The sequence below is a fragment of the Natator depressus genome, chromosome 10, assembly GCF_965152275.1.
Source record: "Natator depressus isolate rNatDep1 chromosome 10, rNatDep2.hap1, whole genome shotgun sequence".
Lineage (NCBI taxonomy): Eukaryota > Metazoa > Chordata > Testudines > Cheloniidae > Natator > Natator depressus.
The window spans coordinates 7,387,504-7,401,136 of record NC_134243.1 but is presented as its reverse complement, the minus strand read 5'-3'; the positions used below and the strand labels follow the sequence as shown (position 1 = coordinate 7,401,136).

General features: G+C 47.5%; 1 protein-coding gene across 1 annotated transcript; it reads left to right on the top strand.

Moving 5' to 3' along the window:
- The first annotated feature begins 319 nt into the window (after positions 1–319).
- Positions 320–12,290, top strand: GID4 (GID complex subunit 4 homolog). The gene is made up of 6 exons (XM_074965078.1): positions 320–529; positions 4,463–4,522; positions 5,522–5,629; positions 6,548–6,649; positions 7,406–7,536; positions 9,503–12,290. The coding sequence occupies exons 1-6, from the start codon at positions 338–340 to the stop codon at positions 9,564–9,566; spliced, it is 657 nt and encodes a 218-aa protein (XP_074821179.1). The 5' UTR covers positions 320–337; the 3' UTR covers positions 9,567–12,290.
- The last annotated feature ends 1,343 nt before the right edge of the window (positions 12,291–13,633 follow it).

Below are 13,633 nucleotides of genomic sequence, written 5' to 3'. Positions count from 1 at the left end.
GGCGAACCGCCCTGCCTCTGGGCGCCGCCATCTTGCTCACCAACGTCCAATCAGCATCATAATCGCTATTTTGTCCCTCCGCCTGCACCGTCACCCGGACCTACAGGAAACTACGAGGCCCAGGGGGCATTGCAGCCCCCCACGTGACGCCACTAGACCAATGGGCATGGCGCCCCGCCCCCCGCCGAGCCCGCTGGGCCAATCAGAGCGTGCGGAGGCGCCGCTGGGAGGCCCTGAGGCGGGCGGCGGGGGCAGCCGGCGAATTCCCGGGTCGGTCAGGCGGCCGGGCCAGCTCCCCGCAGCCCGAGTCACGCTGGCGCCCGGGGACCCCCCCGAGATGCCGGTGCGGAGCGAGTGCTGCTGCCCGGGAGGAGCCCGGGGCCGCGGGGCCGCCGCCAGCCTGGTGCCGCCGCCCCCCATCAACACGGCGCAGCCCGGGGTCGCCACCTCCCTGCTCTACAGCGGGGCCAAGTTCCGCGGCCAGCAGCGCAGCAAGGGCAACGCCTACGAGGTGGAGGTGGTGATGCAGGTGAGCCCCCGGGGATCCCCCGCCCCGCCTCTCGGGACCCCCCCCCGGGTCCCCCTAGCGCCCGCTCCCGGGGTCCTCCCCCGGCTCCCCCTAGCGCGCCGCCTCCCCGGGGCCCTACAGAGGTCCCCCCTCCCTGGGGGACCCCCCCCGAGAGCGCCCCCTGCAGCCCCTCCCGGGGTCCTCCCCCCGCCCAGGTCCTCCCCAGGGAGCCCTCCTAGAGCACCCTCTGCTCCCTTCCTGGGACCCCCCGCACTTCCTCCTGGGGTCTTCCCCGGATATCCCCAGAGTGCCCCTTGCCTCCCTTCCTGGCTCCTCCCCTTGGGGACACCCCAGAACACCCCTTCTCTGGGGACCTCCTATAGCATCCCTGCCCCCTCCTGGGTTCCTCCCCTGCGTCCTCCTACCGTGCCCCCTCTCTGGGACCCCCATAGCACCCCTTGAGGTCCTCCCCACAGGGGTCCCCCCAGAGCACCCGCTGCTCCTCTCCCTGAGAGCGCCCCCTGGGATCATCCTCCCTTTTGGGGCCCCTCACTTCACCCTAGAGTGCCTCTCATATACCCTCCTGAGCGCCTGCCCCCCCCGGGATCCGCCCTAGTACTCTGTCTTGCCTCTTAGGGTCCTTTCTCCTGAGATCCTTCCTGTTCTCCTAGAGCATCTCTTGGGGATCTTCTTGAGCACCCCTGCCCCACCAGGGCCTAGAATGATGCCTGTCCCCCAGAGTGTGGACCCCCATGCACCTTAGCCCCCCTGAGCCCAGACACCCACTGCCCCCGAGAGCCCTCCCCCAAAGACACCATGGGGACCTCTTTCCCTAATCCCCCCATTTCACAGAGATCAGGATCCGACATCTATATATGCAATATCTGCTCTTAAAGCATTTCCCTCTGTTAGATGGGGACCCCTGCCCCTGAGATCTCCACAGGGACCCCCTTCTCTCACATACCTTCTCTGGCAGAGACTGGGATCTACATTGTCCCCAAAACACACACGCTCATGCACCCATGCGACTCCCTCCTCCCAGGGCACCCCTTTCCTCAGATCCGGACCTACTGCCTCGTGAGACCTCCGCATGAAGCCCCCTGCCTGTAGGACACTTCATTCTCAGAGATCAGAAGGGGACGCCAGGCCAAATAGCACCAGCGGTGCCTGTGAGGTGGATGTCCAGCGGAGGTTCGGGACCCTTCCCACCCTAGGAAGGCCTTCATGGCTCTAAATGTACCTTGGGCCAGCAGCACCTGCGAGGTGGAGGTGATGCAGGTGGCTCCCCCAATCCAGGCCTGCAACACAAGGGTAGCTGTAATACAGACAAGAACAGCCTCTGAGTTGGGCGAGGCAGGTGAGACCTTTCTTGGGACCCACCAGGCCCCCACCCCAGATTGCCCCGGCATGAGCTAGAGCAAATCTGCTCAGCAAGTGATGTCTCCCCCTCATCCTTCATGGAGCAGTGGGGGTAGAACGTAGTAAATGAACAAAACCCTTTGCTAGTCTGGGGGCTCTTCCCTCAGCTTCAGTCGAGGAAGAAGCAAGCAGCTGGGACTGGCTGAGTGGGTGGGTAATAGGCTGAGTGGGTAGTTGCATGGCAGGCCAGCCTGCATGAGGAGGGCTGGGGAGGAAACTACTCCATACTAGTCATCTGGGCGTAAGATGCCCCAGACATTGGGTTTTCCAGCCACCACAGGTGGTTTGTCCCTGAGGGGCTCACACTGGGACTTCAGCTTTCCAGCCCTGAGATTCACAATCCGTGCATGTCTAGTTCCTGGCTCTGAAGCCTTTGGATCTCCTGCTGACAAGGGAACAACAGCCGTGTCTACTGACATTTCAACGGCACAGCTCCAGCGCTGCAGCTGTGCCTTTGTGCTATAGAGTTGGCCCTTCCTACTGCGACCGACAGGCGTTTTCTGTTGCTGTAGTTAATCCACCTCTGCAGGCAGCGGTAGCTGAGGCCAGGTCTATAGTAAACATTAGGTTGACCCAGCTGTGTTGCTTAGGGGTGTGAAAAATCCACACACCTGAGATATAGTTAAGCTGACCAAACCCCCAGTGCTAGGTCGATGGAAGTATTCTTCCATTGACCTAGCTACTGTCACTCAGGGAGGTGGATTGAACCCTTCCATCGATGTAGTGAGTGTCTACAGTGAAACAGTGCAGCATACCACTGTAGTGGTTTAAGTATAGGCATAGCCTAAGCCGACAGAAGAATTCTTCTGTCAGCCTAGCTGCTTCTACACTGGGAACTCGGTCAGCTTAACTACGGTGCTCAGGGATGATTCCTTCACAGCTCTCAGTGAGGTAGCTAGGTTGATCAATTGTAAGTGTAGACCAGGCATTAGAGCAAATCCAAGCAATCAGTCCTGGAACGGAATGAAGCAAGAGCAGCTGTTGGGCCCAGCTGTGCTGCAGGGATCTCTTTAACTGAGCACTTGTCTCTGCAGCCCTCCCATTCCTATTTAGAGTGATTGTTTCTCTGTGCTTTATTTTTAGTTGTGGGCACTGGCATGATCACTTTGGACAGAGCTGGCGAGATGTAGGGTCGTGTGTAAGTGGCAAGCAGATATCTGATACGCTCTTGCTATAAAACATCCTGTATGTTACAGCTCTGTTTCCAGCTGGATTGCAAAAGATCTGGAGGTTTATATAACAAGAGCTATGATGAAGCCTGATGCATTGGTTAGTGTTGTGGAACAATGTCAAAGTCCTAAGGTCAGCAGACATGAGTAGCATTTAAACCATACTGTCAATCTTCACGTACAGTGCTACATTTGTCAACAGCACAAGAGTACCTGGAACAGCTAGCGTCAATGGAGTCCTCCTGTGGGTGATCAGGTTTGTTACAGCTCTTCTTCCCCCAAAGACTACCCAGTCTTTAGCTTAAACGCTGATGTTTTGCATGTCATCTGAAAGGCAGCATTAACTACAATTATTCTGCATAAGCGCAGTGAAAGATTGCGCTTAATTTGCTACAGATGGGAAAGATGCATCTTTACCTTTGATGACTGGGTTTGTCAAACTCTTTGTTTGGCTTTGAGAGCTGATCTGATGATTGGTGGGTTTCTGAGCAGAAGTTTCTAGAAATCGAAGTATCCCAGTGTTCAGACACTGCATGGCGAGTAAATGGAACATTCAGTCAGAAGCCCAAGAAAAGGGCGGGGGAGAAACAAAGGCATTGGGAGACAGGTATGTGTTAGACACAGTTTAAAGAGAGGTACACGCAGACTTTTCCAGGTGGCAAACGTTCCAGAGAAGACTCTTGTGTGCAGCAGTGATGGAGTTGTTTAGAAGGGACTAGGCCTTAGTGCCAGATAAGTAGAGAGAACTCATTGGGGTAGGTCATGTTATGGAAGTGGTGGGAGACCGATTTACACACAGTTGTCCTCAAAGTCAAGGATGAAACCAGAGTTTCAGGTGGAGAGGGAGAAAGATCTGATTGTTTGAGGATGTTCCCTCTGTTTTTGTCACTCGCAGATGTTTAGATTGCTGGTAGCGTGTGGTTAGAACAGGTGACAGACAAATCAGAAGATCTGGCTCTGTTGATGTGCTGTGATCTTGGGCAAATCACTTAACTTCCAACTCAACTTCCCCTTCTGTAAAACGGGGATGCTTACCCATCTTCATAAAACATTTTGAGATCCTTGGGTGAAAGGTGCTATACAAGTAGAACATATTATTAATTAGCTGAAAGCACGTGGGACATTCCCCAGCCCGCTTTCAGAAAAGGTAAAGTGGATACCTCTAAATGATTCTCTCCTGAGTCCAGATACCACTCTGTGATCAGCACAAATGACTTATGAACAAAGCTGGGCAATGCAGTTCTGTACCATCCTTAACAGAGCTGAGACTTTAAGGCCCAATGCTCAAAATGCTCTGGCAATGGGCCAACTTGGGTATCTTGACTCTGGATACACACACTTACAGATTTTGTGCTCTCCATCCTAGCATGTGGATATGGAAAACTCCTATCTTTGTGGATACTTGAAGATTAAAGGCCTTACAGAGGTGAGCACTTGTTACTAAACTCCTTTTCTATACTCCATTCTCCTATTTCTGGCTAAAGGTATGAGGGTCTGTGAGGTTGAGCCCATAATTAAGAGGACCGTTGGGTACCTTCATCCCTTTCCTTTGTTTTTTTTACACAGTGTAAACCAAATATCAATGGTTTTGTGGCAACTTAATTAAAAATTGTTTTAACTTGATAGCAGCGCTGTAAGGGCTGAGCTGAAGCGGCCCTGAGTTTGCCATCACCAGTTAATTGGCTGTGCGTGTATCTTTGTTGCCCCAAACCTCCAGACAAGCCAGATCTTCCTGAAGTTCTTCTTTCCACACCTTTCATGTAGGACCTGCCTGTATTAACAGTTGACCTCTCAGGCATTCAGCAAGATGACTGGTTTAACATGCAGATTGTCCGGTTTCTTTCTACCTCTGCATTCCTTTCCTCACAAGGTTCTCCTGACACAGGCTCCTTATTTCAGCTGACGATACATGTTGGCTCACCACTGTTGTAGAGCTTACTGAGCATTTCCACGCAGTGAAACTCTAAAATAGACCATAGTTTCAATGTACGCGAGCAGGGGAAGCCCATCCAGCCTAATTCTTCTGTATGTCTTTGGCTGATCTGTCACGTTTTTCTTTAATTTCACCATAGCCTCTGATCCCTTCTCAAGGAGCAAATTAAAGGTGTGGGGAGTCAGCAGACAGATTGTGGGCAAGGGGACCAGTGTAGGAGAGATGAAGGGAAGAAATGGGCTATGGGAGAGAGATGGGAAGGGGCACCCCATTAGAAGTGTATGGAACGGGATAAAATAAGGTGCAAAGCAGAGAGAGGGGGGACATCAGACCGAACTCTCCGACCACTTTAGGGGGTTTGGTGCTGATGTGTCATTCTTTGCTGAAATGCTTGCCAGTATCTGAGTGTGTCCTCTCCTGTACAGGGCCCAGGTTTTTGTTTTTTTGTTGGCAAAATTCCTTAATCTTTAATCTTTTTTACCCTCCTCCTAGGAATACCCGACCCTTACCACTTTCTTTGAAGGGGAAATAATCAGTAAAAAGCACCCCTTCTTAACGCGGAAATGGGATGCAGATGAAGACGTCGATCGTAAACACTGGGTAATTAAACATATTGGCAACCCACTAGAGATCTAAAACCACCCCAAACACATTACCTGTTTAAAGGGGATATGCGGAGGGTTTTTTTAAAAAAGAAACAATTAAGGCTTTGTGTATATCTGTTGATATACAAAGACAGCCTGGAAAGTTCTCTTTTGGCTTTTCTCCTGGTTGCTTTTTCCTGTAGGGATTCTTTCCTTTGCTTTTTTTCACCCCTACTGATGTAGCTTCACTGATGTTGCTGCACCAGTGCAAAGCCCTGGTGTGGACACACTGTACTGGTGAAAAAAGTGACTGGCACCAGCATGACTCAGCTGGTTTGAAACTAGGGGAAGCTCCTCTGGCAAAAGTCGCTCTTTACCCAAGTGCAGCACTAGTGATTTCCAGCAGTGCAGTGACATCTGTACTGCTATGTTCGTGCAAGAATCACCCACGTAGACAAGCCCATAGATCAGGAATGTCAGTTCTGACCTTCCGTGGCTTGGCTAGAGGATTTCTTTGCAGACTTTACAAGTGCTGCCAGCCAAAATCTCTGATCTGTTCCTGAGAACGAATGATATGATCTTCTGGGCTGATGGGACCACACCTGGAGTAAGGCCTTATTGTGTGATAGATTCAAGCCAGACTAACTAGCCAGCTTGCCTTGATCCAGGGCAGGCACCCATATCAAAAGCCACCACTTCTACTGGGCCCTCTGCTGGCAAGTCACAGCAGCAATCCCTTACCATCTTCACTGCAGTTGCCAAACCTGGAGACGAAACAAAAAATCCTACTGGATCATCAATTCCTATTCCTGACATTGCAGGGTGCAGTTCCCAGAGACTCTTACCTGCTAACACGTTCTTCCCTTCATAAACTCTGCTAACTGAAAGCCAGCTGTGCTCTAGGAATTGATTTTTGTTTTTCCTGTGCTTTCAGGGGAAATTCCAGGCCTTTTACCAATATGCGAAAACATTTAACTCGGATGATTTTGATTACGAGGATTTGAAGAACGGGGACTATGTCTTCATGAGGTGGAAGGTAAAAAACTTCCTGTGGATGTGTTTCCTCCCAGCCCCCCCCCGTCCCCGCCCCAGCCAGCTGGTATGAAACTGCCGACACTTAGAACATGAAATGCATGGGCACTGCATACAGAATGAGATTCCGGGAAGGGGGTGTTTGTAGCAGCACTAAGGATTTGTCCCTCCTTGCTTGAGAGAGACATAAACATCTTTAAAATGGCACTTCTGTCGAGTTATTCTGCACCACTCAGCACATGTAGGTAGCTGGAAGGAATAAGAGAGACTTTTTGGGCTGTGTGTTTTTTGACGCACTGTATAGCCAATTTCGTTGTTTCCACTGGGTAGCTAAATCTGTTCCTTCCCATTTATGTGGGTCTTTCATGCTGTTACAGGGGGAGAAAACCACTGTCTTTAAAAACAGGAAAATGTGATTGTCAAACCACAAATTGGCAGGTGAAAGCTGAAATGACTTCTAATGTGCTCTTTAAAAACATTGGGTTGCAAATGGACAATGTCCCTTTAAGACTGTCGTAGTGGAGATCTTCTGAAAGGGTACAATGGTCACTATATACCTGCTGAATAGTCCCTTTGGTCCATGCTGGTATGACTAATATGAGCTCACAGCTATAAAATACTCACTTGACATCTTTCTCTATTGAGTTTCCAGAGCTCAACCCCTCTGACTTATAACAAGTGCAAATGTGCACCCTAGGACTTCTGGGAGGCAAAGGTTCAAACCCATTTTAAATACAAACCCTTGTTATCTTTTGTGCAGGAGCAGTTCCTAGTCCCAGATCACACGATCAAAGACATCAGCGGAGCTTCCTTTGCTGGGTTTTATTACATCAGCTTCCAGAAGTCTGCAGCATCTATAGAGGGTTATTACTACCACAGGAGTTCAGAATGGTAAGGGGAGCTTCCTTCCCTTCTACAGGCTGAAGGATGCTAGCGGTGTCTGGGCTCCTCTATCACTTCACAGCCCTGGGATTGGATGTAGGACCTTACTGTGCTATGAAAGAACAATGTTCCACCAGCCCTACTCTCAGCCCCTGGCATCTGAAACTCAGGCTGGCCTGGAGAGAGAGTTTCTATATGGTGTGTGGTTAGGTCAGCTGTAGGTGCCAGCACCAAAAGTGGTGTCACATTTGTCGCTCTGTCTGACAGCTCTGCCCGTTCACATACCTGTCACTAGCCATGGAGCACGGTAAAATCGAGGTCAAAAGATCTGAAGTGGAGAGATCCGGCAGCTGGTGGTGAATTGCTGCTAAGTACTATTGCTACATGTCAAAAGCTTTTCTTTCCCTCCTTCTGCTTGTCTGGCATTATACTTACTGTATGCTACACGAGTGACTCATTCTTCAGCTGCTGGCTGTTGAGAGGAAGCCATGACTTGTATTACACATGATAGTATAGCGAAGAACACTCGGCATCTTGAGATTAAAATACTGTCTCTGTGATGCTGGCGATTCACTTTTAACCTCTTCAGGACTGACTCTTTGAATGTTTTCCCTTCCCCACTTGCCCTGTTAGCATGGTGTGCTGACGCCCAGTGTCAGTCACTTAGTTGCAGGGCTCACCAGCAGGTCAAAGTCATGGGCTCATGGCTGCTTCCTGGACTTGGCTCTTGCTCAATGCTGAGGCTTTGGGGGCACAGTTAGATACTGTGAATAGGGTTTTCTTACTGGCTATAGAGCTGTCCCTACATTAATACCCCCATCTTGGTAACACCATCCCAATAACTGATGTCAAGCCTGGTGGTGAGTAGCTGCTAACTTGACCCCTTCAATAATTCCACACATACAGCAGGTGCGGGCTTCCTGAACAGCTAGCCCCCCTCCATCTTTACTATCGAGAAATCTCTGTAGCTCATGAGGAAGGAATAGAGGAACCACCGTGCAAGGGGCTCTTTCCGGAGCCAAACTGCTGGCCATAGCTGTGCTGCACTGCTGCGGCCTTGATCCACCGTGCATCTAGCAAGGGGCAGAGTAAGGTGCTCTCCTGAGCAGTGGGGCGGAGGCTGCTTGTGGGCTTAGTAAGATTGTGTCCTTGACACGAGCAAGTCACAAGCCTCTCACATACTTGCTCCCATGCTAGGGTAAAAGAGGTTTGGGGGGCGGTGTGAGTGGGGAACAGTAGTACAGTATCACCACTGCAGGATTGGCCCCTCCTATAATTCTTGTTCTACTAGTCTCCTCTAACTTGAGCTTCCATGCACTCAACACTCTGCATCTGCCCTGGGTGGGACCAACTGCAAAGCAGGCATCTGTGGAGGAGGACCTTTTGAAAAGAGAGTGAAGAGTGTTCTTGTAACTAACAGTTCTGCTGTTAGAACCTTCAGTCAGGTTTCATTCAGGTCGGTGCTTCCCAGTCTGCAGAGCCTCTGCCAAGGACCCATGGTGAGCAGGCAAGTCCTAGGGTGCTGGCTCTCCTTTGCTAGATAGCTTGAAAAGACTATTAGCCCTGTATTTTTAGCAATATTAGGAAAGTAAGCAACGGCCAGAGCTGTTAAGTGATTTCGAATGGGTGGGGAAGTGTGCACAGCGATGAACGGAACGGTCTAAGAGTTTGAGAGCCCTTGATGCAGGTGCAGCTTTTTCTCTCTGGATGTAATGAATGCGTCAGACGTTAATTTAAAAGCGTTTTGTGATTTGCAGCAAATACAACCAGCTGTAGACAATCCAAAGTGATGGGGCTGAAAATCAGGATTCAATCGAAGAGGCACATTTTAGAGCTTGCTTCCGTTCTGAAGTCGAATGGTCAGATCCTTAAAACGTGTAACCAGCTGAACAGATGCCAGGCTCAGGGAAAGGTCGGAAGGGGAAATGGCTCATTGTGTCTTATCATTATCTTCCCTGTTTTTCCTTCCTCTCAGGTATCAGTCTCTGAATCTAACTCATGTCCCTGAGCACAGTGCACCCATTTATGAGTTCCGATGACAGGTGGACAGATTGATACCAAGTGAAAACAACACGGGCAGGAGAGAGCGTGATCTGCCACAAGAGATGTGTCCCTGTCGGAGTGGGGGGGACACGCACTTCTCTTCTGCCCAACGGACTTGTGAAAGAAAGCATGAATGTCAGCCCATCCGATCCAAGGAGCATGGCTGCAGGAGCTGGAGTCTCCCTCCTGCCAAGTGGCAATTTGATCTTTAATCTGGTTTTAAAGCTACCTTTAAATGCACTTTCTTTTTGCACAGCTAGTTTCTTTATCACTGAAATTCCTCCTGACCCCCTTCTGGAAGTTTGGTCCTAGCTGGAATCAAGACCTTTTCCTCTGAGTAATAAGAAAACATAAGCTCAGCACTTTTGGTTTCGTGTTACGTCCTAGTATGGGTTGAAATACAAAGAACTGTGGCCGCTCACATTTGTCGCTCTGACAGCGCTGCCGCTTCCAGAGCCTGGGCGTGTCGATGCATTTGCGAGGCTTTGCCTAGCGGAGAGAACTGCTGATTTGGAGAGTCCTCTACAGAAGCATTTGGCTGAGACAGACAAATCTTGAAGACCTAATGAATCTCCAGCTCATACTGGCTAATGAGGTTAGCCGGAGCTGTAGATCTCTCAGGAACGCTAGCCACTTCTGAGCTGCAAGCTGTTCCTTTGTCTCAATATGCCACGGGGAATAGATTAAATGTAAAGACTTCCAGGCCCTCAGTAGAAGTGGATCTGAGCTCTGCTTACTAAGTGTATATTTGCTCTTTACTTAAGGGTAAAAAAATAAAAAAGACTTTTAATAAAAAAAAAATATTTTTATGGTTCCTCTTCTCAAGGACCCTATGGCAAATGCACAATTATTCAGAATTACATTTTACTGTTTTCACATTGAAAACAGTGAATGTCTACATTAGTTTTTATATATATGTATGTAATCAACCAGCAGCTTTGGAAAAATCATCCTGGTACAAGTGTTTAGCAGCATTGCAGAAATGATGCTAGTGAACTGTTTAGCATTTGTACCTACTCTTCGTGCTCCACCAAGATCACTGCTTGCTATCTTTATACCAGGCAAAACGAAAAAAACAACAAAAAGAACAGTGGCTGTCCTACAACTTTGAAACGTTCAAGTGAAATAACTTACGGCTTGTGTGCCAAAGTGTGCGCATGTATGTGTGTGGGGAGGTTTTTTTAAAGACATTTTAAAAGTTGGCATCAGTTGTATATTTAATATGACGCTCTATGCGTGCAGGGCTTTTGTGGGACAACTTACCATGCTTTTTTCTGGCTGTTTTATGGGGTGGGGGGGGAAGCTATTAAGAAAAGGAAGATTTGTTCCAAGAGAGCAGATCATTTTTTAAAAATGTTTGCCATTTGCAATCAAAAAGCAAAGCCCTTCACTTATTGAGTGCTAAGCTGTTTTTTTAACTAACTTTTCCTTTTCACAGTATCCGTATTGTATTTTGCAGAGGCTGAGCTGATTGTTCAAGCCTTAATGGGAAAGCATTCAGATCTCAGTGGGCTCACTTTGTATATTCTACATTGGGAACTTGGTTTATTTTGCTTAAGAAAATGAACCGGTTTAGCCTGCTCAGTGACATAGTATTCAAAGCTTTGTCCTGTGGCCCTGTTTATCCTAACTGTACCCCATCTTGAAGACAAATTTGGGAAAAGTTGCCTAAACAGGCAAGGAGTCGGTTTCCATCTTAAAGGTTAGATGGGAAACCACCTGGTGTATTAAAAAAGGTGAAGGATGAGGGAACTTCTTGTAGGTTTAGATTGATAGCAATGATGGAGTTAAAAAATGGCTAGAAGACAAATGCTGAAATGATCTCCGATAACAGCCAGAGGACAGGGTGGGTGAGAGGTGTCTTGTCTAGGTCTGCTATTCTGATGACACAATGACTTGAATAAGGCACCTTGGCAGTACAAGGGCTGCTGGCTTACTCCTGTGCACTGGGATGGGTTTGTCCTATTTCAGAGGTGGTGGTTCTGGCCACAAAATATGAATGGAACATTTTTCTCAGTTTTCCAAACTAAAACTGATCAGGCCCATCTGCGCTAATGCCTCCTTAGACCCTTTTAACAAAAATTAAATTTGCAAATACTTTTAATCCGTTAGTTGTTTCTGTGCCTCTGGAGTGGTGTGCAATATTGTCACTGATACCCGACCCCTCACTATGACATTTTTGTGACAATTATGGTTAGGCTTTAACTTTCTAAACATTGTGGTGGCCACATGCAGAAACCAGGTTGCAGGAGGTCCCTAGAGTCATTTAATAATCAGGAAGCTCTCCTAATGTGTTTCCTAAACCACTGAGACTTGATGTTTTTGAGAGGGATTTGGGATGGAAGGGGCTCCTTTCCCCCTCACATAAAGCATATTTCAGCTGAAATCCAAAAGTTGCAAAGGAATGAAAAAATGTTAAAGGATTGTCTTACATTCAGAAAAGGAGAAGCTTTTATTCTCTAAAGCCTTGATTTGCTTGGTTTTTTTTCTTCTGAAACTGTTTAAGCTAAGAGGAAATGCTCTTAATTATGTTGCATTGTGGTGAAAGAAAACTAACAAGGTGAGAGTTCTTGGGGAGAGTAAGTCGGAGGGTGGATCTTTGAGTCTTGTGAAAGTTTTACAAAAAACCTAATGTGGGTGCAGAGTGAGTATATTTATGATTAATTGTGGAAAAGGGACTGGGAGAAGTATTTTGCAGAGCTATCAACGTCCAAATTAAAAAGAAATGTATTTTAAGGAGCGCTTGTGTGTGTGTTTGTAAATCAAAGCAATTCTTGTTTTATAGGAACAGCAAGTTGCATCTTGCTGATCAAGCTTTATGGCTGGAGAATCCAATAAGCTACTGATTGTCTTAAGTGAATTACCCTGGCTTTAATTGGAATAGAATGGCAAGCAGAAAATAAGCTAACCATCAAATTATAGTGAGAAAGTTCTCTGAAAAACTCTTTCTGATTGTTAGCTTTTTTAGACAGAGCACCTAAGCCCCCTCATTTCTTGGTTTCAGAGTAGCAGCTGACTGGCAGCTGACCCCTCCCACACACCGTGGTCCAGGCCTTAAAGGTACAATACTGACAACACAGCTCTTACAGCACCACACATCAAACCTAGAACATGATCACTTCTGGAAAATCAGCTCTGTGGTTAGTTTACATGTCTTGCTGTTCTGGCTTAAATTTTTTTTCCCTTTCCTGGAAAGCCTGGATGGGGTTTTTTTTGTGTGTGTGTCTTAGGAATGGAGTCATGTTTGCTGACTAGTATAACAACATCAATCTGTTTGCATTTGCTGTTTCTTTAGTGGTTGTGGGGAGTTGTGCTAACAAATTATCTTCTCAAAGCCCATGGTCACTTTTCTACAAATGTTGGTTTTCCCCCACCATGGCATCCTGTTTAAGGTTTCAGAGCTTTGTGACAGTATCCCATTAACATTTGGATTCAATCTAAATCCTTAGCAGTTAAAAAAGACTTAATTTTAACGCATTCATAATCAGGTTAGTTCTTATATAGCCTCATCATATTGGAGTACAGCTACGTTGTTTGAGGGACACATCTGACAATGGGCTACTTGTACACATAGGGGTTAATGTTTGGCAAGTCTAAATCTAAATAGGCTTAATATTGTAAGCAACAATCAAAGTAGTTATCTGTAACCAACTTTCCTGGCATGCTCAATCTGTACTTTGGTACTCTGTACTACAGGCTCTATATGGTAATTATGGCATGAGTATATATTTTGACCTTGGTGTATTAGGAAAGGAGGTAGGATTTGTTACCATTTTGTGGCGTTCCCCCAATAGATAATATAGAAATCAACTTTTTTTTCTCTTGTAATCATCAGTCTTAGTCTGTTTAAAAAGCATGTTCCTCTTTGCTAGACTAGGGTAAGAAGAGTTTTGTGGAGGGGCCTTGATGTATCTGCTTAAGTGCTAATTATTTAAATGCCCCTTCTGTTCTTTTATCTCCTGTACAAATGAAAAATCACCACTGCTTTATATCATTAACCTACATGGCCATTTCTCTTGTTCAAAATAATCTGTGGGCAGAATCGCAGAGCCCTTATAGCTAA